We start from the raw sequence: 27,831 nt of genomic DNA on the forward strand, positions 1-27,831 counted from the left end.
ATATATATATATATATATATATATATATCAGAACGGTGAGCCTACAGTATACTGCGTCAGATGACCGGCAGCACCGTCTAAATAATATTGGTATAATACAGTATTAAAATATTTAAAGTCACATCAATCACATCAAGGTTATACACAGAGCAGAAATAAAATTATTTACCAGGCCGGACGGACAGCGATCCCCTGGAGCCTTCCTATGTTTCTCCCTGATGTCTCTAAAATGCTAGCTATTTATTCGAAACTCTCAGAGACAGCGAATATCGCCTGGAGGCACAACGCGGTACCTCACCTATCATCTGATATTTCCACCTCTCCCAGAGTCGGTATATTTTTTCTTTGATCGCCAGACTCAATGACGCCTAGTCGGCAAAATCACGGTTGTAAAAACCGCACTCGCGGAGGTATTACGTAACTACTGGCCACATGGCCTCCTCACCTGGACTAAGTGCATGTTGGGATGCACGGTCGCGCGAAGGTATTACGTAACAAGGTGCCCACCTGGGCTAAGTGCATATTGGAACTGCACACGTCCCTCTAAAACAATTAATATCGCCACAGGCGAAAAGAAATTAAGAGCATGTACCGTCACAACAGGTCTTATTTTGATTTGTCATAAATATTACAATAGTGTTTTGAAACCCTTCTATGAAAGGCTGTGAAACAAGGACAGGGCTTATTTTGATTTATCATAAATATCACAAATGTCCTAATCAAAACCACCAATACAAGACTGACAAGCAAAAACGAGACTTATTTTCATTTGTCATAAATATCACAAAAGTCTTCATGAAATCCATCAAAGAAAGACGTCAAACAAGGACAGGTCTTATTTTCATCTCACTTCTCTTCAGCGAATAATATTGACCTTTCCACGGACTATGTCAGTAGGGCCACCGAGGTACAAGCCGTTTAGGTTGCACGAGTGACAGTGTTTATACCACCAAGCTCCGTGAAATGTCTCCGCACAGTTGCCGGACCAACTGTCCAAGTCCACATCTCTGGTAGTGAAGGGGTAACTGTTGAACTCGCCCAGCGCATCGCCTTGAAGAAACAGGAATTTGCGGAAATAAATGTCTGTGTTAGAATAAACTACATTTTCAGAAACAGGCTACTGATATTTTATCAGGTCAGGTCAGATCAGATCAGAGTGTTTAACGTGTACATTCAGCACAAGCTGTTATAGCGCACGCCTGTCCTGGGCACAGGTATCGGCCTCGGCCGGCTCTTCTGTCCAGGGCAAGAAAGGTTGGGGTAGATTTATATTTCAATCTGATTAATAAAAAAACAATTCAACAACAACATCAAAACCTAAAACAAACAAAAAACAACAACAACGATAAAACGATCAGCATACTGAATGTAGAATTATTTCAAAAGGTATCTTTAAGTACAATATTCCACGCTCGTTACTCCGCGGATGTCTGCAACCTTCAGTAAGTACAATATTCCACGCTCGTTACTCCGGGGATGTCTGCAGCCTTCAGTAAGAACAATATTCCACGCTCGTTACTCCGCGGATGTCTGCAGCCTTCAGTAAGTACAATATTCCACGCTCGTTCCTACGCGGATGTCTGCAACTTTCTGTAAGTACAATATTCCACGCTCGTTGCTACGCGGATGTCTGCAGCCTTCAGTAAGTACAATATTCCACGCTCGTTGCTACGCGGATGTCTGCAACCTTCAGTAAGTACATTATTCCACGCTCGTTGCTACGCGGATGTCTGCAACCTTCTGTAAGTACAATATTCCACGCACGTTATTACGCGGATGTCTGCAACCTTCTGTAAGTACAATATTCCACGCTCGTTACTACGCGGATGTCTGCAACCTTCTGTAAGTACAATATTCCACGCTCGTTACTACGCGGATCTCTGCAACCTTCTGTAAGTACAATATTCCACGCTCATTACTACGCGGATGTCTGGAACCTTCTGTAAGTACAATATTCCACGCTCGTTACTACGCGGATGTCTGCAACCTTCAGTAAGTACAATATTCCACGCTCGTTACTACGCGGATATCTGCAACCTTCTGTAAGTACAATATTCCACGCTCGTTACTACGCGGATGTCTGGAACCTTCTGTAAGTACAATATTCCACGCTCGTTACTACGCGGATGTCTGCAACCTTCTGTAAGTACAATATTCCACGCTCGTTACTACGCGGATGTCTGCAACCTTCAGTAAGTACAATATTCCACGCTCGTTACTACGCGGATGTCTGCAACCTTCTGTAAGTACAATATTCCACGCTCGTTACTACGCGGATGTCTGCAACCTTCTGTAAGTACAATATTCCACGCTCGTTACTACGCGGATGTCTGCAACCTTCTGTAAGTACAATATTACACGCTCATTACTCCGCGGATGTCTGCAAAAATCAGTAAGTACAATATTCCACGCTCATTACTCCGCGGATGTCTGCAAAAATCAGTAAGTACAATATTACACGCTCATTAATCCGCGGATGTCTGCAACCTTCAGTAAGTACACTAGTCCACGCTCGTTACTCCGCGTATGTCTGCAACCTTCTGTAAGTACAATATTCCACGCTCGTTACTCCGCGGATGTCTGCAACCTTCAGTAAGTACAATATTCCACGCTCGTTACTCCGGGGATGTCTGCAGCCTTCAGTAAGTACAATATTCCACGCTCGTTACTCCGCGGATGTCTGCAGCCTTCAGTAAGTACAATATTCCACGCTCGTTCCTACGCGGATGTCTGCAACTTTCTGTAAGTACAATATTCCACGCTCGTTGCTACGCGGATGTCTGCAACCTTCAGTAAGTACAATATTCCACGCTTGTTGCTACGCGGATGTCTGCAACCTTCAGTAAGTACAATAGTCCACGCTCGTTGCTACGCGGATGTCTGCAACCTTCTGTAAGTACAATATTCCACGCTCGTTACTACGCGGATGTCTGCAACCTTCAGTAAGTACAATATTACACGCTCATTACTACGCGGATGTCTGCAACCTTCTGTAAGTACAATATTCCACGCTCGTTACTACGCGGATGTCTGCAACCTTCAGTAAGTACAATATTCCACGCTCATTACTACGCGGATATCTGCAACGCGGATATCTGCAACATGCAGTAAGTACAATATTCCACGCTCATTACTCCAAGCTCATTACTACATGGATATCTGCAACCTTCAGTGGAAATTACAACTCCATAAGTCAAATAGTGTTAAAACAGGAGTAAACGTTTGAAGTAAAACATACAACAATTCATATTAATTATCCAATTTGCCTTTGTTTATTTGTTTTATGGTTTGTTTGTTTGTTTATTTGTGGGGTTTTTTGTTTTTTTTTCTTTTGGTTGTTGTTGTTTTCTTTGGGGGGGGGGGGGGGGGGGATATATTTTAATTATTTAAAATTAATTTTTAAACTTTTATTTATATATTTCTTATTGTATGTGTGCATGTATTGCTGTACACTAGATATATGAATATGCATATCCATCAATAAACATAAAATATTTAATAGAAACTCAGTGGACGGCTGCACAGTTCACCAAGTAGACTCTACCGGCAGCCACCGAAGATGGACAGTCAAGACGTTTACAGGGTTTGATGTCCAGCTGGAGACTTATTAGGGGAAAATACCGAAGACTCCATGCTACACACAACACTAAAAACTGTCGTTCTTCATTAGCGATTGCATTGCCTTAGACAGGATCGTAAACTATCTGAATCTTTACTCCTTGATCACTCTACAAATGTTTGGCCTGTCTTAAAGCTTATCGTTTGTTATTTCTTTTTTTTTAGTAGTCCTATGCACTTTATTTTGGCAGCTCTAAATCATGTACGTGTAAACCGCGGTTGTGGTACGTTCATCAGACAGTATGCCTATTACTTGTTGTTTGGACTTATTTAAGACTGATTGGCTGTTGTTATACCAACCTGCATCTCCGCTGTAAGAGCCAATGTGAAGAGTGTAGTTCTCCGCCTCGCTACCCAATGAAAACGGAGAGTACATCGCATAGCGCATGTTGCCTTCAAAATCCTCCAACTCAATCCGCAGTTCGTAAACCGCCCGGCTCGTTATCTGGTGGATTATCTCGTTTCCTAAAAGCAAGAAATATTGTAACTTGTTATAGTTGTTGATGCTCTACCAAGAGCAATACCAATTAACTAGACGAGGTTGATAGTTTACATATTACAAAACACGAGTAGCGAATTCTATTTATCCTATAACACTTCTAAAATATAATTTTAATTCGATTTGTTTTGAAAAATCACAGTACTAAAGTCGCCACCATCGGTAATATAACGTCATCACGATTAGCACAAATTAGTGTGACGTCACGCATTGTAACTAAATCTTCGAAAACGTTACACTCAGATATGCAGGTCGTGTTGGCTTGTACACAAATGACCAATCCACAGCACCACATTACCTAGAGACCTTGCAAATTTGCATACCATTATTAACAGGGAAAAATAACTTTGCAATTCGGCCCGTAACTTGTAGCAATATATTCGCTACTGGAGATAAGTAGCTTTCAAGAATACAAGTAAAACGGTCACATCCCAGACAGAAAAATATAGCTTTTAAGAATACAAACGGACCTACCGAATTCTAGAAACAACACTCGAACTTTGAGAATAGAAATAAGAATTCCAAATTCCTGACAGATGCATATATCTTTTGACAATACAAATACAATTGCCAAAGAGCCAAATAGATTTTAACAATATATATAAAATTGCTAAGTTCTAGAAACAAACAAATATCTTTGAAGAATATAAACAAAACTGCCAAACTCCAGACAGAAGACAAATAGTATTGACCAATACAGCTTTAAATCGTTTCCAATTACAAGAAGTAAATGCTCCCCATAAACATTACAAAACATATTTGTATTAGACTACCATGAATTAACTCTGTGTCAAGTCGAGTTGACCCTTACCAAGCCAGAATTCTGTGTCTACGCCACCAAATCCGTCTTTGTATTGATTCCAAGTCCTATAGAACTCTTCAGATCCGTCCCTTCTTCTCTGAAACACCTGTAATTTATATCAAAAAGAAAATTCATTCATAAATTAAATCAAAATAAACGAATATGGCTCAAACTTCAACTTTACTTTCCGATGTATTGATAATAATAATCAATAATGTCATGACAATAAGTTGATTCCGTTGATTTATCACTCATAAGAGATTGAAATATAACAAACATCTGAAAGTATTAAATCAGTTTCATGCCTTGATCTATACATAGAGATTCCAAGCGACTCGTGCCTCGAAACTATTAATAAACTGATGGCTTCCAACTTTCATGGTCAATTTTTCCGTTTGTAAACCTCATACTCCAGCTTTTTGTGTTTACATACCACAACTTCTAACATACCTTAGGATATGCTCATTGTATGGAGATGTCAAAGAATGACATATCATTCTGACATTCAGAATTGTGTCCAGCAGGGTTATTATGTCCAGGGACTCGGAGCATTTAAAACGTTTTATGGTAAGCAGTGGGTGGCTATAATATCTACTACATGCGACACATCAGTGACCAAAGCAGTGTAGGAAGGATGAAATAGTAATGTGTCATGTTCGCATCGGTCAGGGTTGGGGGCCATGGTAACACTACCGTACATTAATGTTATAGGATACACATTATATAATAATACAAATAATATGTTATGATATTAATAAACATTACCAGAAAAAAGGAAAGGAGAAATAATAGAAGGGAGTAAAACAAATAGAAAAAATGAAATAAGCAAAAACAGTAATAATACAAAATTAATAATAATAATTAAAAAATGAAAAATGAAAAAAAAAAAAGATAATGAAAATAAATAAATAAATAAATAAATAATCCCTATCGTTGTTATAGGCAGATAGGTTTCTCAACAGTGTACTTTACATTCACTTATATATTTGGTTGGTTTTGTCATAATATAGCACCGTATTTTTTAAAGATCGTAAGTACTAACTATCTATGTGGCCAATATATCCTACACATACTTGACTCATTCATTTATCTTGAAGAAGGATCCTTCGTTGTATTCTGACGGTACGCCACGTTTTATTGTAGTGCAATCATCTTAAGCAAATTAGGAAAGATATATTTGATAGAATAATTGTCATGGAATCATGAACTTTTGTTAAAATTTCTTCTTGATATTGAATTTGATTATAAAATTAAATTTTAGCTGTCTGTGATATTTGTATTTTTTGCAGTTATTTGCACTGTTTTTTATTTTAACTTTAATTTAATTTTCACATTTATGTTGATCATCACTTCATGTTTGCATTTACCTCAGTGTGACATCCAACAGCCGATGTATGTTTCATGCTGTGATGTCGTTAAACATTATACCAATCATTCACTCATGGTTCACTGACCACAATGATGGCTGATATTAACCTGTCGTGTGCAAACTTTGTCAACGCGTATTTATGGTCGTTATATAAGGTGGCGAGTTAATCTTCTGTGAACACATGCCACGTTCATTTCATTTCAACTGATTTCCGTGCTTATATCCAATTAAGGTCCAAACACGCTGTCGTGACACGTACCTCAGCTATCTGCTCAGAACAGTAAGTTAGATGTTAATTGTTAGTGAGAGAGAAGAGTGCGTTGTGGTCTTACACCTACCCATTGCGTCGTTAAACCTCGCTCTGGATGGGAGCCGATACTTGCTGCGAACCCTATACCTACCAGCATTATGGCCGATGGCTTAACCACGACACCACCGAGGCCGGTTACATGGAAGGTATACAGAACACGGCAAATGTTATGGCAGTCCTCTTTGAGCGGTGCAGAAACTATGTATTGTCCAGTAATGGAACGTGGCACTTTTCTTGGAATTATCTACATGTAATTATTTTCTACATACCAGCCAGCCACCTGGAAGGGTTGTCATATCGCAAAAGACAGCCACATTGGTCACCTCCGGTGCTGTCAGTGTGTAAATGCCCGTACACGGATAATTTTCCATGACATCATCACAGTTATGCCTCACAAATGAACCTGGACCTGTCATTGATATACATGTACAATATATAATATAATATAACGCAACACAACACAACACAACACAACACAACACACAGAGAGAGAGAGAGAGAGAGAGAGAGAGAGAGAGAGAGAGAGAGAGAGAGAGAGAGAGAGAGAGAGAGAGAGAGAGAGAGAGAGACTGGTTACTATCTCAGGATATCGGCTTGATACTGCTAATGTTAGAATGGGATTAGAATGACATTTGCCATTCGACCTGCGCTTGTCGAAGCCGATGTTTTAAGGTATTAGCCAGTTATTTTATTTATCTTGCAATCCAAGAAGTTAGTCGAAATAATCATACGTATTCCAGTTTTTGTACCGAATTCCAGTACCATCATTATAGCAAGGCTTTCACAGCAAACGTCATACAAGATAAATGATGTCATTCTTTGTAAGACAATAGATTCACCTTGTCGTATTCAAAAAGCGTTTCTACACTCTAATTAAAAATGTGCTTTATTGTACTTACTGAAATGAATGACATTAGCAATATGCTATTCAAAATCCACACTAAAATGCATGTGCGAGTCGGGCTTATGTCGCGTGGCCTTTTTTATCAGCGATCGAAACAAAGAAATGTATCTAGTCCAATCTTGCTAATGTATATAATGATTTTAAAAAAATAAAAAAATAAAAATACTGTTTTAAATATAAAGTTCTATATTTTATATGTAGAGGCTATTTTTTGCTTTCAATAAAAAGCCCTAAAATTCCAAAATGTCTTTCTAATTTGTGATGTCTGCTCTAAAGACTCATTGTATCACGTTTCAGAACCATTAGACCAAATGTCTTTGTGAATTTTCAGTGTTAAATTTCGTTTTAAAATTTTAAATTCAATAAAAATTCCTAAAACATATCTCTATCAGTTTGTGGAGAGTATCTTGGAGCATCACAGTACCACGTTTCAGAACTATCTGATGAAACCTTTAGCAAATTAGACTTAAATTTTCACTGTTAAATGACTATTTAGTTGTTGTTTTTTAAATAAAAATAAAAAATGTCCTAAATATGTATATTTTATTTTACAAATATTGCCCTTGAAAATACTTAAACAAAGTTTCTGAACTATCTAATCCAACATCTTATGAGGTTAAAGTTTGTTTTGTTTAACGACACAACTAAACAACATTGATTTATTAATCATCTGCTATTGGATGTCAAACATTTGGTAATTACTTATTGTAAAGGTAGACTTTTAAATGTTCAATGTTAAATTAAAAAAAATAAAAATATTATTATTATTTTTTTAATGAATACAAATTCAAAATTTCCAAAATATATCTATTAGTTTGTGCAAACTGCTCCAGAGAATGATAGTACCAAGTTTGAGAGCAATCCATTCAAACCTCTAGGAGAAGATAGACTTTCAAATGCTGATTTCGTGTTTGAACATTTAATAAAATTTCAAAATTTCAAAAATATATCTCTGATAGTTTATGATGGGTGCAACAAAAAATCATTATACCAAGTTTCAAAACAATTCAATCGAAACTGTAGGAGAAGTTGACAGATAGACGGGCATCATGGCGTCAACTGTTTTCATCTAAAATGTCAATATTTTTCTATATTTTTTCCGGTTGCACAAATTCAGTGAAAATATGATTTCTAAGTGAAAAATATAACTTTCACCGAATAATATTATGTTTTTCGTGATCTATATACAGTATTGCATAGTTATGTATATACTAAATATATTTTATCATATAACTTACCCATAACATATTTCTATTCTATTCTATTCTACCCATAATATCAATGTCATAAACTCATTTCATATTTGCAGTTATTAACCCGGTTAATATTGTTTTGCTGTCAATGGGTCATTTGTTTACAAGCCAACAAAACCTGTACACCTAAGTGTAACGTTTTGATAAGATTAAGTTAGCAGTGGGTGACGACACATTAGATTTGTGCCAATCAAGATGGGGTCATGTTACCGAACGCCCCCCCCCCCCCCCCCCCCAAGTTATTTACTAAATATCGAATAAACATGGAGTTGTTAAAAAGTGATATAAGATAAAGAGAATTTGCTAATAAGTAAAATATCAACTTCGTCCAGATAATCTGTATTTATCACTTCAGAACCTCGACAAATACCAGTTAACAAAGAATCGATTGTTATTTTCCATACTAAAAACAATCGTGGTGACTCCTCGATATATCAAACTATGGCACTTGTAATTTTCACAGTGCACTTTATTGTAGAGAATTACCTCGAAAGGTCATGTATAGGATTCCTAGATTTATCTGCCCGCCACTATACACTGTTTTAGACGCACACCCCTCCCGCCCCCTCGTACCTGATAGCCAATAACAAGGTGACTCTGTAGTACATTCTTTTGTTCGGTTTCCAGACTGAATGCACGTTCCACAAGAAAGACATTTGTTCATACCACAAACACCAGCTAATGACTGTAAGTAACAATAATAACAATAATAATAACAACAATAATAACAATAATAATAATAATAATAATAACAATAATAATAATAATATAATGTGTGTTTGTTTTGTTTAAAGGCACCACTAGAGCACATTGATTTATTAATCATCAGCTATTGGATGTCAAACATTTGGTAATTGTGATATATATTCTTAGAGAGAAAAACCGGTACATTTTTTTCCATTACATGTAGTGGCAAGGGATATTTTATATACACTACCCCACAGACAGGATAGCACAAGCCACGCCTTTGATATACCAGTCGCGGTGCACAGACGGGAACGAGAAACAACATAATGGTCCCGCCGACGGGAATCGATCCCAAACTGACCGCGTATCATGCGAGCACTTTACCACTGGGCTACTTCCCGCCCCTTTATAATAATAATAATAATAATAATAATAATAATCACAATAATAATGAATGGGTCATAACATTATGACGTTCCCATGGTAATGACAATATTGATTATGATGTCGATGCTAGTGATGATGACAATAATAATAATAATAATAATAATAACTTACCACTGGTATGGTAGCCTTGTTTCTGTAAAATGATCCTTTCTTTTTAGCGAAGTCGTTTGGACTTTCATCTTTAGTTTTGGAGTTGAGCTGACACTCCAGAGTGGGTTGAAAGAAGTTAAAAGACGCACAGCACATGTCTGTGAGACAGGCCGCAGAACAATCCATCCGTGACGACTGACGGGTGGTCTTCAGGACGTGGTGTTGTAGCTCCACATCACGCAGAAGTGACGACCACGACAACGGCAGTGAAAGAAACAGAAAACAAAATCCAAACATTGCCAATCACTTTCTTCTTCTATGTTTCTCTTTGGATTTTAAAATAAATTCATACGTTAATCACAGAACAGACATCTATTCGTCAAATTTTCGATAGATATTTTATTATCCTTGTATGCCCATATGTATCTCGCCTAAAAATTCACGAATGTTTTTCAGTTATACAGACCTGATTTTTGCCCGCGTTTTAGACAGAAACAACTGCAACTGGTCGGTTTACATGCGAAAGTTCGCATATACCGCATGCAAGAATCGTTAGTCTGTAAGCTTTATTCTTAAGAACTGTTAAGTGGCATGATACGTCTTTTTGTAACCTTTAGTGCGTTCAGCATGGATAGCCTTTTCAGACGTTAGACATCTATTAATTAATGGATGAATGAATGCTTAAGGAAATGTCAAACACAAGTCGTGATGATTATAATAGTTGTAGCATTGGAAGTGGTGATGTAGTTAAAGTTAAAGGTTTTTTTAACGACACCACTAGAGCACATTGCTTTATTAATCATCTGCTATTGGATGTCAAACATTGGCTAATGTTGACATACAGTCTTAGAGAAAAAACTCGCTACACTGTTCCGTTAGTAGCAAAGGATCTTTTATATGCACCATCCCACATACAGGATAGCACATACCATGGCCTTTGATATACCAGTAGTGGTGTAATGGCTGGAACGAGAAATAGCCTAATGGGCCCCCGATAGGGATCAATTCCAAAGCAACTGCGCATAAAGCAAGCGCTTGACGTCTGGGTTACGTCCCGCCCCTAGTGCTGATGGAATCTGAACGAAAACAACCCACGTTATATCCGTGATCAAGACAGTATCGCTGCACAATACAGAGTCAAATAGGTATTTAACAAAATAGTGCTTCTCTTTCTAGTGCCTCGTCTGTAGGAGGACAGCCACTCCTGACAAAATACTGGTTCCTGCCACCAATCTCTTTCTAGTGCCTCGTCTACAGGAAGACAGCCACTCCTGACAAAATAGCGCTTCCTGCCACCAATCTCTAGTGCCTCGTCTGTAGGAGGACAGCCACTCCTGCCACAATAGTGGTTCCTGCCACCAATCTCTAGTGCCTCGTCTGTAGGAGGACAGCCACTCCTGCCACAATAGTGGTTCCTGCCACCAATCTCTAGTGCCTCGTCTGTAGGAGGACAGCCACTCCTGACAAAATAGTGGTTCCTGCCACCAATCTCTTTCTAGTGCCTCGTCTATAGGAGGACAGCCACTCCTGACAAAATAGCGCTTCCTGCCACCAATCTCTTTCTAGTGCCTCGTCTATAGGAGGACAGCCACTCCTGACAAAATAGTGGTTCCTGCCACCAATCTCTTTCTAGTGCCTCGTCTATAGGAGGACAGCCACTCCTGACAAAATAGTGGTTCCTGCCACCAATCTTTCTAGTGCCTCGTCTATAGGAGGACAGCCACTCCTGACAAAATAGTGGTTCCTGCCACCAATCTCTTTCTAGTGCCTCGTCTATAGGAGGACAGCCACTCCTGTCAAAATAGCGCTTCCTGCCACCAATCTCTTTCTAGTGCCTCGTCTATAGGACAGCCACTCCTGACAAAATAGTGGTTCCTGCCACCAATCTCTTTCTAGTGCCTCGTCTATAGGAGGACAGCCACTCCAGACAAAATGACAAAAAATAGTGGTTCCTGCCACCAATCTCTTTCTAGTGCCTCGTCTATAGGAGGACAGCCACTCCTGACAAAATAGTGGTTCCTGCCACCAATCTCTTTCTAGTGCCTCGTCTATAGGAGGACAGCCACTCCTGACAAAATGGTGGTTCCTGCCACCAATCTCTTTCTAGTGCCTCGTCTGTAGGAGGACAGCCACTCCTGAGGAGATCCTTTACTGGACAATACATCCTTCTTGTACCGCCACAAAGAGGACTACCACACCCAAACTAGTTTACTAAATCAAAATTAGCACAGGACAGAGTTATGTTTTAAACATTAAGTTTGAATACTGAAGTCATTAAAAAACAAACAACTGTACTGACTTTTCCTTCTGAAAACAACTACACACAAAAACTAACGCCAACAACAATAATACTGACGTCATAATAATAAACAACTGTACGCCAACAACATATATATATATATATAATATATATATAAATATATATATATATATATATATATATATATATATATTGTTGTGGTGACCAGGATAATACACTAATGCTTTTGTTTACTGACCGAACGATGACATAACGTTTCCCGAATTGAAGGGAAAGCTTTTCTTATCAATATTTCGCGGTGTTGGTCAGTTGGAGCGAGCTCCCCTTGCGTGCCGTGGATCCTAGGTTCGATCGCTATTGAGAGACTGCAGACGTGTTCTCGTCCCAACCAGTGCTCACTACTAGTACGCCAAAGGCCGTGGTATATACCCCCCCCCCCTCTTTCTCTCTCTCTCTCTTTCCCTCCCCCCTCTCTCTCTCTCTCTCTCTCTCTCTCTCTCTCTCTCTCTCTCTCTCTCTCTCTCACTACAGGGGCGGCACAGTGTAAAAATAGTCGTACGGCTCGTGGTTGCCAGACTCGCCTTCCAAATTACTTGAAAGGATATTTTCACAGATATAGCATAGATATGTGTTTAAATAACTACAGGACCTATATCAGATACCACAATAGCAGACTATGTGCTAAGGTTTTGTTAAAGATAATACCATCATGTTTAGTATAACTGCGATATATACCGATAGGAAAACAAAATTGCTACTACAGATCAAATTTAATTTATTATTTGCATAGTGATGTCTGTATATCATACGCAGATGTAATATAGGATTGAATGGCACTAACACTGTTATTATTATTATTATTATTATTATTATTATTATTTTGACTTTGTTGAGGAGGATCTTAGTTGTACTCTTTTTCCGGCTACTATTAGAAGGATTCCTTGTTTCTCTGTCAATCAATGTACCAAACGACTCGCGTATTTAACTGAAGCGTATACATAACAACACCACCACCCTGACAACGGACGTTTACGAAATACCAAACATTTACCACTAAGGTCTGAACAAAAAAAAAGAGTTTGTTTTATTTAACGACGCCACTAGAGCACATTGAAGGTCTGAACACGTCAATTAACTATGTTTGATATTCAGTGGCGGATATACGATTTTTAGGGAGGGGTGTAACTGAAAGTGAGTACTACTTCGTTGCACAAAGAGGAGATTTAACATGTATCTATATATCCATCCATCCATACATTCATTCATTCATCCATCCATCCATCCATCCATCCATCCATCCATCCATGTCATACTAAAAATAATTAATGGATTCTGTTATTCCAAACACCGGTTTATTCGGGACATTTTGATTCCGTCACCTTGGATCCGCTCACCCCAAACACCCTCACCTTGGATCCGCTCACCACAAACACCGTCACCTTGGATCCGCTCACCACAAACACCCTCACCTTGGATCCGCGCCTAGCATTTGTCTTCTTAAGAGCGCTCATGCGAAATCATTCGAAACGAAAGACTAACTGCAAACAAAACACAGCATCGTGTAAGACATTAAATTTGCATCGTGTCAATTGTTTACTAAACGTGTTTACTAAGCAAAGAAAATAAACTGTGCATCCATACTCATCCATACAAACCAGCCTCGGCGCTCATGCGAACCATGCGAAACGTAAGACTAACTGCAAACAAAACACAGAATCGTGTAGAACATTAAAATTGCATTGCGAGTGCGAGTGCGAGTGCGAATAATTGTTACATGCTCATATACCAATAGAGTTTCCAACATGTCCGTCCCGGGGCCTGTCTCTGGATAGCCAGTTACTTGCTCTGGGGCAGAATTTGCATTGTGTCAATTGTTTAGCCAGATATTGTCAGTACTTGATGTTAGCAACCTTAATTGGAGTTATCTCCTTTGATGTACTGGGTAAAAGTAATCGCCTTTGTTTTTCGCTATTAGGGCGGCAACTATGCACTTAAACCGGCCTCGGTGGCGTCGTGGTTAGGCCATCGGTCTACAGGCTGGTAGGTCATGGGTTCGGATCCCAGTCGAGGCATGTGATTTTTAATCCAGATACCGATTTCAAATCCTGTGTGAGTGCTCCGCAAGGCTCAATGGGTAGGTGTAAACCACTTGCACCGACCAGTGATCCATAACTGGTTCAACAAAGGCCATGGTTTGTGCTATCCTGCCTGTGGGAAGCGCAAATAAAAGATCCCTTGCTGCTAATCGGAAAGAGTAGCCCATGTAGTGGCGACAGCGGGTTTCCTCTCAAAATTTGTGTGGTCCTTAACCATATGCCTAACGCCATATAAACGTAAATAAAATGTGTTGAGTGCGTCGTTAAATAAAACATTTCTTTCTTTTTATGCTCTTAATTGGCGTTTACTAAAGGTGATTACTAGGCACAGCAAGTAAACTGTGGATACATACTCAGATGGAACCGGCCACGGTGGTACTGTGTACGCATCCCGATACCGGTCCCCACCCAGAGCGATTCAGTGGGTAGGTGTAAGACAAACTAGCCACTCTCTCTCTCTCTCTCTCTCTCTCTCTCTCTCTCTCTCTCTCTCTCTCTCTCTCTCTCTCTCTCTCTCTCTCTCTCTCTCTCTCCTGGACAGAAATCCCAGATAGCTGATGTGTGTGCCTAGGACAGCGTGCTTGAATCTTAATTGGATATAAGCATGGACATAAGTAAACCTGAAAGACTGAACAGGTGTCGACAAAATCTCGCTGAGTGAGTCACAATACCATTATATAGCAATATGCTTCTCGTTGCGTAATGGTTCTAATAGCTGAAACGTCTTTTTACTTTTTGACGTATATATCGGATGCTAAAGAGCAGAACTACGTACTACTTAATTTACCTTGGAGTCTTTTGTTGGAGTACAGATGTATGTAACAGTTACTCCCCTTGCTTTGTATATCATGTACGTGTAGTTTAAACTAACACGAGGCCTTCACCGGGTGACGTTTAACACACACACGCACACACACACACACACACACACACACACACACACACACACACACACACATCCCAGATAGCACACCATGGTTGGCCCAACGTTGACCCAACGTAAACCGAACCAATGCTGGTAATTCCACGTTGTACCAACGGTGTAACAACGTTGTGCCAACATGTTCATACCGCGTTAGATAGTTGGCCCAACGTTGTGCCAACATGTTCATACCGCGTTAGATAGTTGGCCCAACGTTGTACCAGCATGTTCATACCGCGTTAGATAGTTGGCCCAACGTTGTACCAGCATGTTCATACCGCGTTAGATAGTTGGCCCAACGTTGTACCAGCATGTTCATACCGCGTTAGATAGTTGGCCCAACGTTGTACCAGCATGTTCATACCGCGTTAGATAGTTGGCCCAACGTTGTACCAACATGTTCATACCGCGTTAGATAGTTGGCCCAACGTTGTACCAGCATGTTCATACCGCGTTAGATAGTTGGCCCAACGTTGTACCAACATGTTCATACCGCGTTAGATAGTTGGCCCAACGTTGTACCAGCATGTTCATACCGCGTTAGATAGTTGGCCCAAAGTTATACCAACATGTTCATACCGCGTTAGATAGTTGGCCCAACGTTGTACCAGCACAGGGCCAATGCAATTAAGAATAACAGTCATAACAAAAGCACAGTTGTAACATTTATTATCGAACTACATATCAATCTTGATCATCATTTTTTTTTCGGATTCCGACTACGTCTCCATGGCTGCTAGCCTCGCACGTTGCCTCTCCTCCTCAAGTGCTGCAATGACAAATGCAGAAGATAAATGTCATTCGATAAGGATTGCAACAGTTTAGTCTTAAATATACACCTCAAATTATTTAAAATTAAAGTATATACCACAGAATAAAACGTTTATTCGTGTGTATTCAGTATATGTAAATGTCACCTTGTTCAGACTGTTACTGTTATAAAACAAATAACATATAACATTTCGAGTTAACATTAAAGTACTTAAAGTTTGTTTTGTTTAACGGCACCACTAGAGCACATTGATTTATTAATCATCGGCTATTATGTCAAACATTTGGTCATTTTGACATATAATCTTAGAGAGGAAACGCACTATATTTATCCATTAGTAGCAAGGGATCTTTTATATGCACCATCCCACAGACAGGATAGCACATACCATAGCCTTTGATATACCAGTCGTAACGAGAAATAGCCCAATGGGCCCACTGACGGGTATCGATCCCTAACCGACCGCGTATCAAACAAGCGTTTTACCTCTGGACTACATCCCGCCCCATGAAACTACTTATTAATAATTGTAAAACTAAATAACCTAGCTATTACATATGATATATAACTGCAGGCTTTCTCTTATTGTGTTCTATATTGATGGAAATTACTTGTGTCTTAGTTCTTGATTTGTTTTATCTTATTCAGTGTTACACATTAAATATGTTTTTAAAAATGTAAGAAAGATATAACGGCTATTTCGTTTTAAATTGGGTGGGGGTAAGCCGGACGATTTTCTAAATGTGGGGAAGGATGTCTTTACACAGATTCTGCTATGTTCACCATTATTAAAATATACTGAAAATGTGTAGGTAAGGGGTCAAACAATGTCCAGGCCCTCCCCTCTCCACCCCATGACTTTTAAACGGAGTAGCCGTAATAACATTATAAACTGAAAATAGTCAAATATGATGGCAAAAACTCATTTCCTTTTGCGGCCCCCACTCCTGCCTCTTGTGTGTTACTGTTTTTGTCAGCATCTTCAGAAAATAAGAAATGGCAAATATTAAATACATATTTTGAGATGTAGAATTATGTCACAAGTTAACCCAATTATAACATGAAGAAATTAGAATTTGAACATTATTGAACTAATGGCTTTTAACTTAAATTATTAGCAAAATTAATCATTGTAAACTTAATACATGCTAACAGATATCTAACAAACAATAGATATTTCATGTCTGTGTACAGTTTATTATAGGATCTTAAACGACTGTCCATTTCTTATCAAGTTTATGTCACAAGTGAAATGATTTTTATTTGCCTTAGTGAGTAACACATATAAATTATTTCAAGTCTAACATCCTATTTATTACCCAAATAATTATGTTTTAAATTGAGAAATCATTGTATAAGAATGCAGACGGTGATCATTTGTGACATCAAGTGGGACGTAACACTCCTTGTGGGACGTAACACTTTGATACGTACCAATATATTTTGAACCATAATGTTAGGGGTAATAACACCTTTTAATACCTTTCTGTGAATTAATTTCCTGATGCCGTTTTTTTCCCTCCTGCCAACCCAGTTGTATTGACAGACGAAGGGCTGGGTGAATATGCAATCCATTATTCTCTCGATTACATCCTTTGCTGCTATGCGTCCAGCGATTTCAAATATGCAACCTATACTAATGGTGCAGAAAGTACTCGCTCGCTCAGCAAATGCGAGTGAAAATTCTGACGGAGTAGATATATATAAATCGCTGTAACAAGTTACTGTTTACTATGTAATCAGTTTTGTGTGTGATGTTTAATTATGTATGTAAATCGCTGTAACAAGTTACTGTGTACTATGTAATCAGTTTTGTGTGTGATGTTTAATTATATATGTAAATCGCTGTAACAAGTTACTGTTTACTATGTAATCAGTTTTGTGTGTGATGTTTAATTATGTATGTAAATCGCTGTAACAAGTTACTGTTTACTATGTAATCAGTTTTGTGTGTGATGTTTAATTATGTATGTTCTATGGATCACCGATCTGAAATAAAATGTGCTATTATTATTATTATTATTATTATTATTATTATAATTGTTATACTACTTCAAGCATGTCTGAAGCTTAAGACCTATGTACAGGAACACGGTGACTCATTGTTTTCATGTTTTCGAACCGCTATACCTGGAAAACCACAGCGGTTTCGACAAAACAAACACTGCCATCATACAGAATACACTAAAATAATAGAAATTACATAAACACAAATTGTCGATAATCCCGCTTAGGTTGAGAGCAAGAACCTGGCAAACCCTGATTAAAATGTTACCTGCATTCTCTCTCCCTCTTCTCATTCCCTCTTCTCTCTCTCCCTCTTCTCTCTCCCTCCCTCTTCTCTCTCCCTCTTCTCTCTCCCTCTTCTCATTCCCTCTTCTCTCTCCCTCTTCTCTCTCCCTCTTCTCATTCCCTCTTCTCTCTCCCTCTTCTCTCTCCCTCTTCTCTCTCCCTCTTCTCATTCCCTCGTCTCTCTCCCTCTTCTCTCTCCCTCTTCTCATTCCCTCTTCTCTCTCCCTCTTCTCTCTCCCTCTTCTCTCTCACTGTTTTCCTTTCTTATTTTATTTTTCAAAAAGCTAAACATTTCTTTATGAATGCTGTGATAGGCTCCCCAAGCCTGGCATTGTCATTGATCTGGGGATAATAAAATTTGTTAACAAAACATAATCTTTCAAAACATTTATTAAACATCACACACAAAACTGATTACATAGTACACAGTAACTTGTTACAGCGATTTACATACATAATTAAACATCACACACAAAACTGATTACATAGTAAACAGTAACTTGTTACAGCGATTTACATATATAATTAAACATCACACACAAAACTGATTACATAGTAAACAGTAACTTGTTACAGCGATTTACACATATAATTAAACATCACACACAAAACTGATTACATAGTACACATTAACTTGTTACAGCGATTTACATATATAATTAAGAGATTTTTCATTTAAAATGTTTTAAATTTACCTTGAATCTCAAAAAGATGCAAATATGTATGTTCAATAGTCCCGAGTTATTTATAATACTAATAATAATACATTTTATTTCAAATCAGTGTTCCATAGATTATATATAATGAATAATACGTAACATACCAAACTGATTACATATTATTCAGCAGCTGGTGTCAGCGATGTACGGCCTGAACTCGTCTCCGTAACAGACATTTCTCTGACATACATGCGTTTTTAATATATATGAAAAATGCATTTTGTGGTATTAGAAACACCAAGATGACCAGAAACATTTTGGATGTTTCGAAATGGATAGTCGTAAAAATAAAATCTCGGTAATGTTTCATTTCAATTTCAAAAACGGATCTAATAGTGAAAACAACAAGCGGTATTGTTTCAAAACTAGGGTCTGCCACTTATAGATCATTGATTGAACCATAATGAACACATTACTACAATAACTCAAACAATAATTGTGTTTTAACAGATTGAGAACATTTGTAAAATCGCTGCACCAAAAAAGATGCGTGAAATCAAATATCACAAATATAAGTAAAAAACAATGTGAGACCTGCAACGTTGACGATGTATGTTTAAGTTATTTTTGTGGATGTCCCGATGACCGAGCGGCTGTCAAGTGCCATGCTGTTCGGTGCAGTAGGTTCGAATCCAACCAACTGACACTTTGTGTTTTAAAATTTTATATCCAACTACGATTCAAGCACGCTGTCTTGGACAAACACTTTAGCTATCTGGGATGTCTGTCCATGTCAGTCAGTTAGTGAGAGAGAAATCGGTGTAGTGGTCTTGAAAAGAAAAGAAAATGTTTTGTTTAACGACACCACCGAAGCACATTGATTTGTTAATCGTCGTCTATTGGATGTCAAACATTTGGTAATTCTGACGTATAATCTTAAAGATGAAACCCACTATATTTTTCCACAGCACATATCACGGACTTTGATATATCAGTCGTGGCTGGAACGAGAAATAGCCCAATGAGTCCACAGACTTGGATAGAAGCTAAACCGACCGGGGGCTTGAAAAGATGCGCTAGCACGTCAAAAGAGACATACAAGATTGCAAATACTTTTCACAGATGTACGATGAATTCAAACTAAATATGTAATATTAGTGGACAATTCCTCATAAGAAGTTAATATCGTGTTCAAGATAATAAACAGTCCAAACAACTGGACACACCTACGAAATAAATCAAACGGTGTTTTGTGATGGGGTAATAAACTAACAACTTTAAAGAGTTTTGTGTATATTTGAAATTCAGTGAATCCACACTACAGCACGATCTATCGTATGACGTGAGGTATGCTCATGAGAGAGTTCACAATGTGTGACCTGTCAATACTCTAAATAAACGAAACGAAACAGAACAGCTGGCATCCTTTTTGATAACTGTGTATGCTGGACCGCACCTAATTTAAAGCAAGCTCCTACTGCACAAGCGTGTGGTTATTAAATACACCATAAAAAAGCCCACATTTATATTTAGAGTGTACACTGTTTGATCCATTCAATGCAATCTGTAGATGAATATATAATCATTTACACAGCGAAATTCTTCACAATGGACTGGAGATCCCACCCGAATCTAAGCGAATAAATGAAAGAATGCATGAATGAATTAATAACTGTTTAACGACACGCCAACTCAAAAAAATTAAATCAGTTATTGGGTGTAAAACCAAGCTACGTGATCATTAACATCAATTTAAAATTCCAAAATTATTATTTAAAATTGTTAGTGTAGACAGCTATGAAAGAGTCACATTTATGAAAGACGGAATGGATATGTTGTATATTAAATATGAAACAAATCAATATCTTATAGAATTATCAACATAAAATGGGAAACATATTTGAAAATATTATCACATATGCTTATAGAACGAATGATAACATTTTCAAGATATTATCAATATAATTATGTGTATTCGCCACTCTCAAACAAACCCGTGATAATGTTGCTAGCACTGCACCACGATCAGGAACACGCAGGGGAAAATTTAAAGAGGTAGTGTGACAGTTCTATAATGAACACAAATATTTATTAATTTTTAATTGTGAAAGGTAAACATTATACCTTGAATTACATGACCACAAAACTTTACATCACAATAATCTCATTTACTTCTAGTTATGAATTTACGTTATTTTGTAATTCAATAAGAGTAACGGGCAGATTAGCGCGTGACAAAGATTCGTCAAGGATTCTTTATGAAACAACTGTTTACGCCCAGTGTTACCATATTACAACTTAGGTGATTCTTAATTTAACTATGAGACGATTACCTGTTGGATATTTTAGTTTTAAGTTCTTTGTCGGGTATTTTAGTTTTAAGTTCTTTGTCGGATATTTTAGTTTTAAGTTCTTTGTCGGTTATTTTAGGTTTAAGTTATTTATTGGATATTTCAGCTTTAAGTTATTTGTCAGATATTTTTGTTTTAGGGACGGTCCATAAATATCGATGTGTTTCACAATCCGAACAATGTTCGGAAGGGGGGGGGGAGGGGATAAAAGCCATGTTCGGATTGCTTTTCAGGTAAAACATTGGTCCATCGAAGGTCAATGTTTCGTACACATTATATCAATGTTTGTATGTTAGGATTGGGGGGGGGGGTGTCAAACCCAATCCTAACATTGTTAGGATTATGAAAACCATTGACATTTATGGACCGTCCCTTAAGTTCTTTGTAAAATTATTCCAAATCTGGCACTTACAAGTTTGCTTCACGGGCGTTCGGTCCTAGTTGGAGTTTCTAGGTGTTATATTAGTACCAGTCGACGGAACACTCATGCGCGCTACGCTGTATTGTTCGTATTCATATGTCGTTATATACCAAAGGCCATGGTATGTTTATCTGTGTGAAAAGTGCATATACAGATCCCCAACTGCTAATAGAGAAATGTAGCAGTTTCCCCTCTAAGACTAGTTTAATTCTGTATTATGTTAATTGTCCTATTCTAAATGGCATTATCTATTTTTTGCAGAATTTAACAAAACCGTTATCCGCGATCAAGAACATCTATCTTCACAATGCAGATTCGAATAGGCATTGGGCATTGTGGTTGATTCCATGGATCTCTATCTAATGACCGGCCTCGGTGGCGTCGTGGTAGGCCATCGGTCTACAGGCTGGTAGGTACTGGGTTCGGATCCCAGTCGAGGCATGGGATTTTTAATCCAGATACCGAATCCAAACCCTGAGTGAGTGCTCCGCAAGGCTCAGTGGGTAGGAGTAAACCACTTGCACCGACCAGTGATCCATAACTGGTTCAACAAAGGCTATGGTTTGTGCTATCCTGCCTGTGGGAAGCGCAAATAAAAGATCCCTTGCTGCTAATCGGAAAGAGTAGCCCATGTAGTGGCGACAGCGGGTTTCCTCTCAAAATCTGTGTGGTCCTTAACCATATGTCTGACGCCATATAACCGTAAATTAAATGTGTTGAGTGCGTCGTTAAATGAAACATTTCTTTCTTTCTTTCTCTATCTAATGTCTCGTCTATAGGAAGAAGTTTGTTTTGTTTAACGACACCACTAGAACACATTGATTTATTAATCCTCGGCCATTGAATGCCAAAAATTTGCTAATTTTGACATATAGATCGAGAAATAGCCCAATGGGCCCACCGACGGGGACCCATCCCAAACCGACAGCGCATTAAGCGAACGCTTTACGAGTAGGCGTCGTCCCGCCCCTTTGTCTACAGGAGGTCAGCCACTCCGGAGGAGATCATTTACTGGACAATACATCAATCCACGTTTCTGTACTGAATCTAAACTAGAACAGGACAGACCTCATGGCAATATATATAGTTTTGGTGACATGCACTCATAAAGGAAGGAAGAAAATGTTTTATTTAACGACGCACTCAGCACATTTTATTTACGGATATATGGCGTCAGACATATGGTTACGGACCACACAGATATTGAGGGAGGAAACCCGCTGTCGCCACTTCAAGGGATACTCTTTTCGATTGGCAGCAAGGGATCTTTTATATGCACCATCCCATAGACAGGATAACACATACCACGGCCTTTGATGTACCAGTCGTGGTGCACTGGCTGGAACGAGAAATAGCCCAATGGGCCCACCGACGGGGATCGATCCCAGACCGACCGCGCATCACGCGAACCGTTTACCACTTGGCTGCGTCTCGCCCCTACACTCATGAATCACATTCGAAACAGTATAGATATTTTACGTAAGCTAGAAAAATACTTATTCATCATGTTCAAAAAGGAGATCCGCTATTTAACGTACTTTTGTAGAGAGTCCTATACACGCTATGATATTCTACTTACGACTTTATATCAGTACGTTCTGTTATATCGTGTGTAGAATAGTTAATATGTACAAGTTTAATGTTAACAGAGAATGGAATTGAATAGAACTGCACACATTATCATGCATGATGTCGTTTGCCATAGATCGTTTACACATACAGAACGAGTTGCTGTTACTTTGCAATGAAAAGTTGTTCACTCAAACGTTTTACTGGGAACACCAAAGAATGGCTGTTTGCGTGTCCATATGGTACTCAGTGCGTCTATAGAAATTAAAACAGGAAGCTGGTGTTCTTCAGAAAGAAAGCTCGAATAGTCTCTCGGGTGTGGTTGTGGGTAATCTTTGGCATGCTTGCATAGGAGAACTGTTCAAGCACGCATGTCATGGATACAACATCTCACTTCACCACAAAGTTATGTCTAAAACAAGCAAGGGGAAGCGGGAATTGCGAGCTACAGCTTAAATTTTCTTTTTAGTAATGATATATATTGTAATGATTGTCTTAAATACAATAATCTCAACAGCCTCAAATTGAAGAAATGCGGTGCGGTGTCGTTCAAGCACACGTTCCTTTCCATTTTTGTGTTATTACAATTCAAGGCAGCTCTGGTTATTACAAATCAGGGCAATTCTGTGTTACAATTCAAGTCAGCTAGTTTATTACAATTCAGGGCATGTTGTTTTACAATTCAAGGCAGTTATTACAATTTAGGGCAGGTTGTTTTTACAATTCAAGGCAGTTATTACAATTTAGGGCAGGTTGTTTTTACAATTCAAGGCAGGTATTACAATTCGTGTAATTTATTACAATCCAGGGCACAACGGGATCGATCCCCGCAAATGTCTGACATCCAACAGCCGATGATTAATAAATCAATGTGCTCTAGTGGTGTCGTTAAACAAAACAAAGTTTTTTTCTTACGACTGAGTTAGATCCCACCCACACAGGGTATGGTACTGTAGTGCGTGAATGCGCTTGTACTATTCAACTCAATTATTGTATTGTTTTAAGCTACAAGCTTATGAGCGCAGGGTTTGGAGTCGGTATCTGGATTAAAAATCCCATGCTTCGACTGGGATCCAAACCCAGTACCTACCAGCCTGTAGACCGATGGCCTAACCACGACGCCACCGAGGCCTGTTATATTACGACGACAAGTACAGTCTTCTCCATACGGCGGTCGTACCGGAACTCGAGTTCGCCGTGACCTACGTTCAATTCGCACGACAATCACCAAAATCCCCGTGCCCTTGTTTCCACTAACATCTCGCAGATTTAATTAGCCACTTTCATATTTGAGACTAGCAGTCGTAAACCAGAGAAACGCTCTAGCAGCACGCGTTCAGTGTTGACACAACGCAAAACGCGCCATTCTGTTTACTTCAAATTACCGGGCGCTATGAACGGTCAGCAGGACACTGGTTTCATTGAGGAAAAAAATATATAAATCAAACATGTCTGGGGCTCGATTTAAAGAAAGAACTCAAGTTCGTCTATTACTGGTCAAGAAAGTAAACGGATAGGGAAAGCCTGTATAATATAGAATACACAAATACAGCGAACAATGTGTCTTTTATATATCAGGGCGTAGTCACTTTTACCTGTAAATGTCTATAGAGATCAAACACAAAATCGCTAAAGGTTTATATCACAACATGAGGCAAGCAACACACACACACACACACACACACACAGAGAGAGAGAGAGAGAGAGAGAGAGAGAGAGAGAGAGAGAGAGAGAGAGAGAGAGAGAGAGAGAGAGAGAGAGAGAGAGAGAGAGAGAGAGAGAGAGAATCAATTGCTATACATGGATGCGTAGCCTAGTGGTAAAGCGCTCGCTTGATGCGTTTTCGGTTTAGGATCGATACCCGAAGGTGCGCCCAAAGGGCTATTTATCGTTCCAACCAGTGCACCACGACTGATATATCAAAGGTTGTGGTATGTGCTATCCTGTCTATGGGATGGTGCATATAACCGATCTCTTCCTACTAATTGGAAAATGTAGGGGGTTTCCTCTCTGAGACAGAATTCCTAAATGTTTGACATCAAATAGTCAATGTGCTCTAGTAGTGTCGTTAAACAAAACAAAGTTTAACGTTATAAATGGCAGACAGGTATAAATGAGCACGTGTGATTTAACAAAAAGAAGAGAGAAGGTAAGATGTGGAAGAGTGATTACTGCTTTAATAAATTGATTTTAAATTTTAACAGTATTCTTCGTGTTGTGAATAAATGATGATGTAGTGAAACAATTGAGTAATAAGATACACACGCACGCACGCACGCACGCACACACACACACACACATACATATATATATATATATATATATATATATATATATATTCACTAATAGATAGATAAATAGGTTGGTAGGTAGGTAGGCAGATAGATAGATGTAAAGAAAGAGAGATAGACAGAAAGATAGAAAGAAAGAAAAAAGAAAAAAGAAAGAAAGATAGATAGATAGATAGATAGATAGATAGATAGATGCAAAGAAAGATAGATAGATGCAAAGAAAGAGAGATAGACAGAAAGATAGAAACAAAGAAAAAAGAAAAGAAAGAAAGATAGATAGATAGATAGATGCAAAGAAAGAGAGATAGACAGAAAGATAGAAAGAACGAAAAAGAAAGAAAGAAAGAAAGAAAGATAGATAGATAGATAGATAGATAGATAGATAGATAGATAGATAGATAGATATATAGATAGATAGATAAATAAGATAGATAAGATAGATAATAAACAGACAGACGAAGAAAGAGAGAAAACGATAGTGAGAGATATACACAAAACGGAGAGACAGAGGGAGGGAACAAAAAAGACTAAGACAGGGAGAGAGAGGAGACATATAAAGAGATGCTGTATGGATTCAGTTGACGATATTGGCTGACAGCCGTAACAGACGGATATATTACAACTGTAGTTATGATAATATTTTGCATTGTTTGATGGTGTTATTACATGGCGATATCATACTGCAATTTTATTATTATTGTTAACCGACTGTGAATGCTCCAGATTGCATCTAACATAGTTTAACTTCATGTTGTTTTGTACCATACACCATAGTTCTTTTTATACTTGTGTTATACTAATGAGCTGTTCAGGTAAAAAACAGTAAATAAGTGAAAGTGAACAAGCGACTTCCTTTCAAGACCAGTATCATCACGTACCTACCATAAACTACTCACACTGTCTCCATTGTGAGTATTAGTCAGTATTTACCTCTCAGCAAAATGACACATCCACTTAAAAAGTGTACCCTACGGGTTCGTTTATTCACGCTTTGTTATATGTGTCTACTTATACGTATATAATATCTTTAATAGCTCGAAATGTTCTTTGAGAAACGTAGTTTGTTTTATTTAACGACATCATGGGCTATTGGATGTCAAACATTTAATAATTCTGACATAAAGTCTGAGATGAAACCCGCTACATGTTTATATCAACCAACCAACCAATCAAAGAAACAAACAGTGGAATGAATGGACGAGCTACCGAACAAACACATAGAAAGAAATCAAGCAACACACGTTCAATGGAAATGTGGCATACGCTGCATTTTCAGGCCAGTTTTGCTGTTAACATGTTTTCAAACTTTGAGATAAAAATAGGAGTCAATTCGTCTTTATTTAATTAAACATAAGCTCGCCCAAATATCAGACATTTCTCTTTAGATGACTAGCTTCCTCCACTTAAATGTTTCGTTCTTAGTGACACATTCCTGAATAACATCCGGTTGGGTTAAACAATAATTAGCGCTCTTGCGTCGTAGGATCGATCCACGTTAGTGGAGAAACTTCTCTGAGTGGGGTTTTGCCCGTGACAACCAGAGCCCCACTGTGGAATATGTCATGTTGTCTGTGGTAAAGTGAGTATAAAAGATTCCTGCCTACTAAAGGACAAATGTAGCAGGTTCCGTCTAATACAGCGGGTTTAAAATGACCAAATGTGTGACATCCAATAGCCGATGATTGATCAAACTACGTGCTCTACTTATGTATGTCAACAAATTAAACTTTTTTCTTCTTCTTTTTTTATTTTTGTTTGTTTGTTGTTGTTTTTTATGCAGCGCATTTAATACTACATACACTGTGTTTTAATTTAACTGTTGAATTTTTATATTGATGTTGATCATCACATTGTTTTTGTATTTACCATGGTTTGACACCCAATAGCCGATGCATTTTTCGTGCTGGGGTGTCGTTAAACATTCATTCATTCATTCATTCATTAATACTACAATTACTGCCATTGGTGACAAATGTGACAGTGGGGGTTTTGGGGTGGGTTTTTTTTTTTTTTTTGTTGTTGTTTTGGGGTTGTGTTTTTGTGTTGTTGTTTTTTTTTGTTTTTTTTTATCAAATACAATTTGTGTTTGTGTTATTTGAGCTATAAATGTGTGCACTTGTATTTCAGTATCACTGTGTCAAGTACCCAAGTACTTGAAAGTTCAGCATAGGGTCCCTATAAAACTATGTCTACTACACGTTTACAAGTGCGAAACTAGG

The 27,831-nt window shown here is 38.3% G+C and overlaps 1 protein-coding gene across 1 annotated transcript; it reads right to left on the reverse strand.

Annotated features, from left to right (window-relative positions):
* Positions 1 to 501: 501 nt before the first annotated feature.
* On the reverse strand, positions 502 to 10,541 carry LOC121387875 (ficolin-3-like). Its single transcript, XM_041519107.1, has 6 exons — positions 10,001 to 10,541; positions 9,329 to 9,440; positions 6,868 to 7,007; positions 4,929 to 5,025; positions 3,919 to 4,083; positions 502 to 1,050 (listed from the first exon to the last, which is right to left on the reverse strand). The coding sequence occupies exons 1-6, from the start codon at positions 10,274 to 10,276 to the stop codon at positions 857 to 859; spliced, it is 984 nt and encodes a 327-aa protein (XP_041375041.1). The 5' UTR covers positions 10,277 to 10,541; the 3' UTR covers positions 502 to 856.
* Between the last annotated feature and the right edge of the window lie 17,290 nt (positions 10,542 to 27,831).

Source organism: Gigantopelta aegis, chromosome 13 (assembly GCF_016097555.1).
Source record: "Gigantopelta aegis isolate Gae_Host chromosome 13, Gae_host_genome, whole genome shotgun sequence".
NCBI lineage: Eukaryota > Metazoa > Mollusca > Gastropoda > Neomphalida > Peltospiridae > Gigantopelta > Gigantopelta aegis.

What these genes read in the sequence shown, in the direction of transcription:
- LOC121387875 (XM_041519107.1), bottom strand. Translation starts at nt 10,276, where the DNA reads ATGTTTGGATTTTGTTTTCTGTTTCTTTCACTGCCGTTGTCGTGGTCG. An exon ending in ACAAGGCTACCATACCAGTG is followed by an intron (nt 9,441 to 10,000) that starts GTAAGTTATTAT and finishes TGTTACTTACAG; the next exon opens with TCATTAGCTGGTGTTTGTGG. An exon ending in AGACACAGAATTCTGGCTTG is followed by an intron (nt 4,084 to 4,928) that starts GTAAGGGTCAAC and finishes TCTTGCTTTTAG; the next exon opens with GAAACGAGATAATCCACCAG.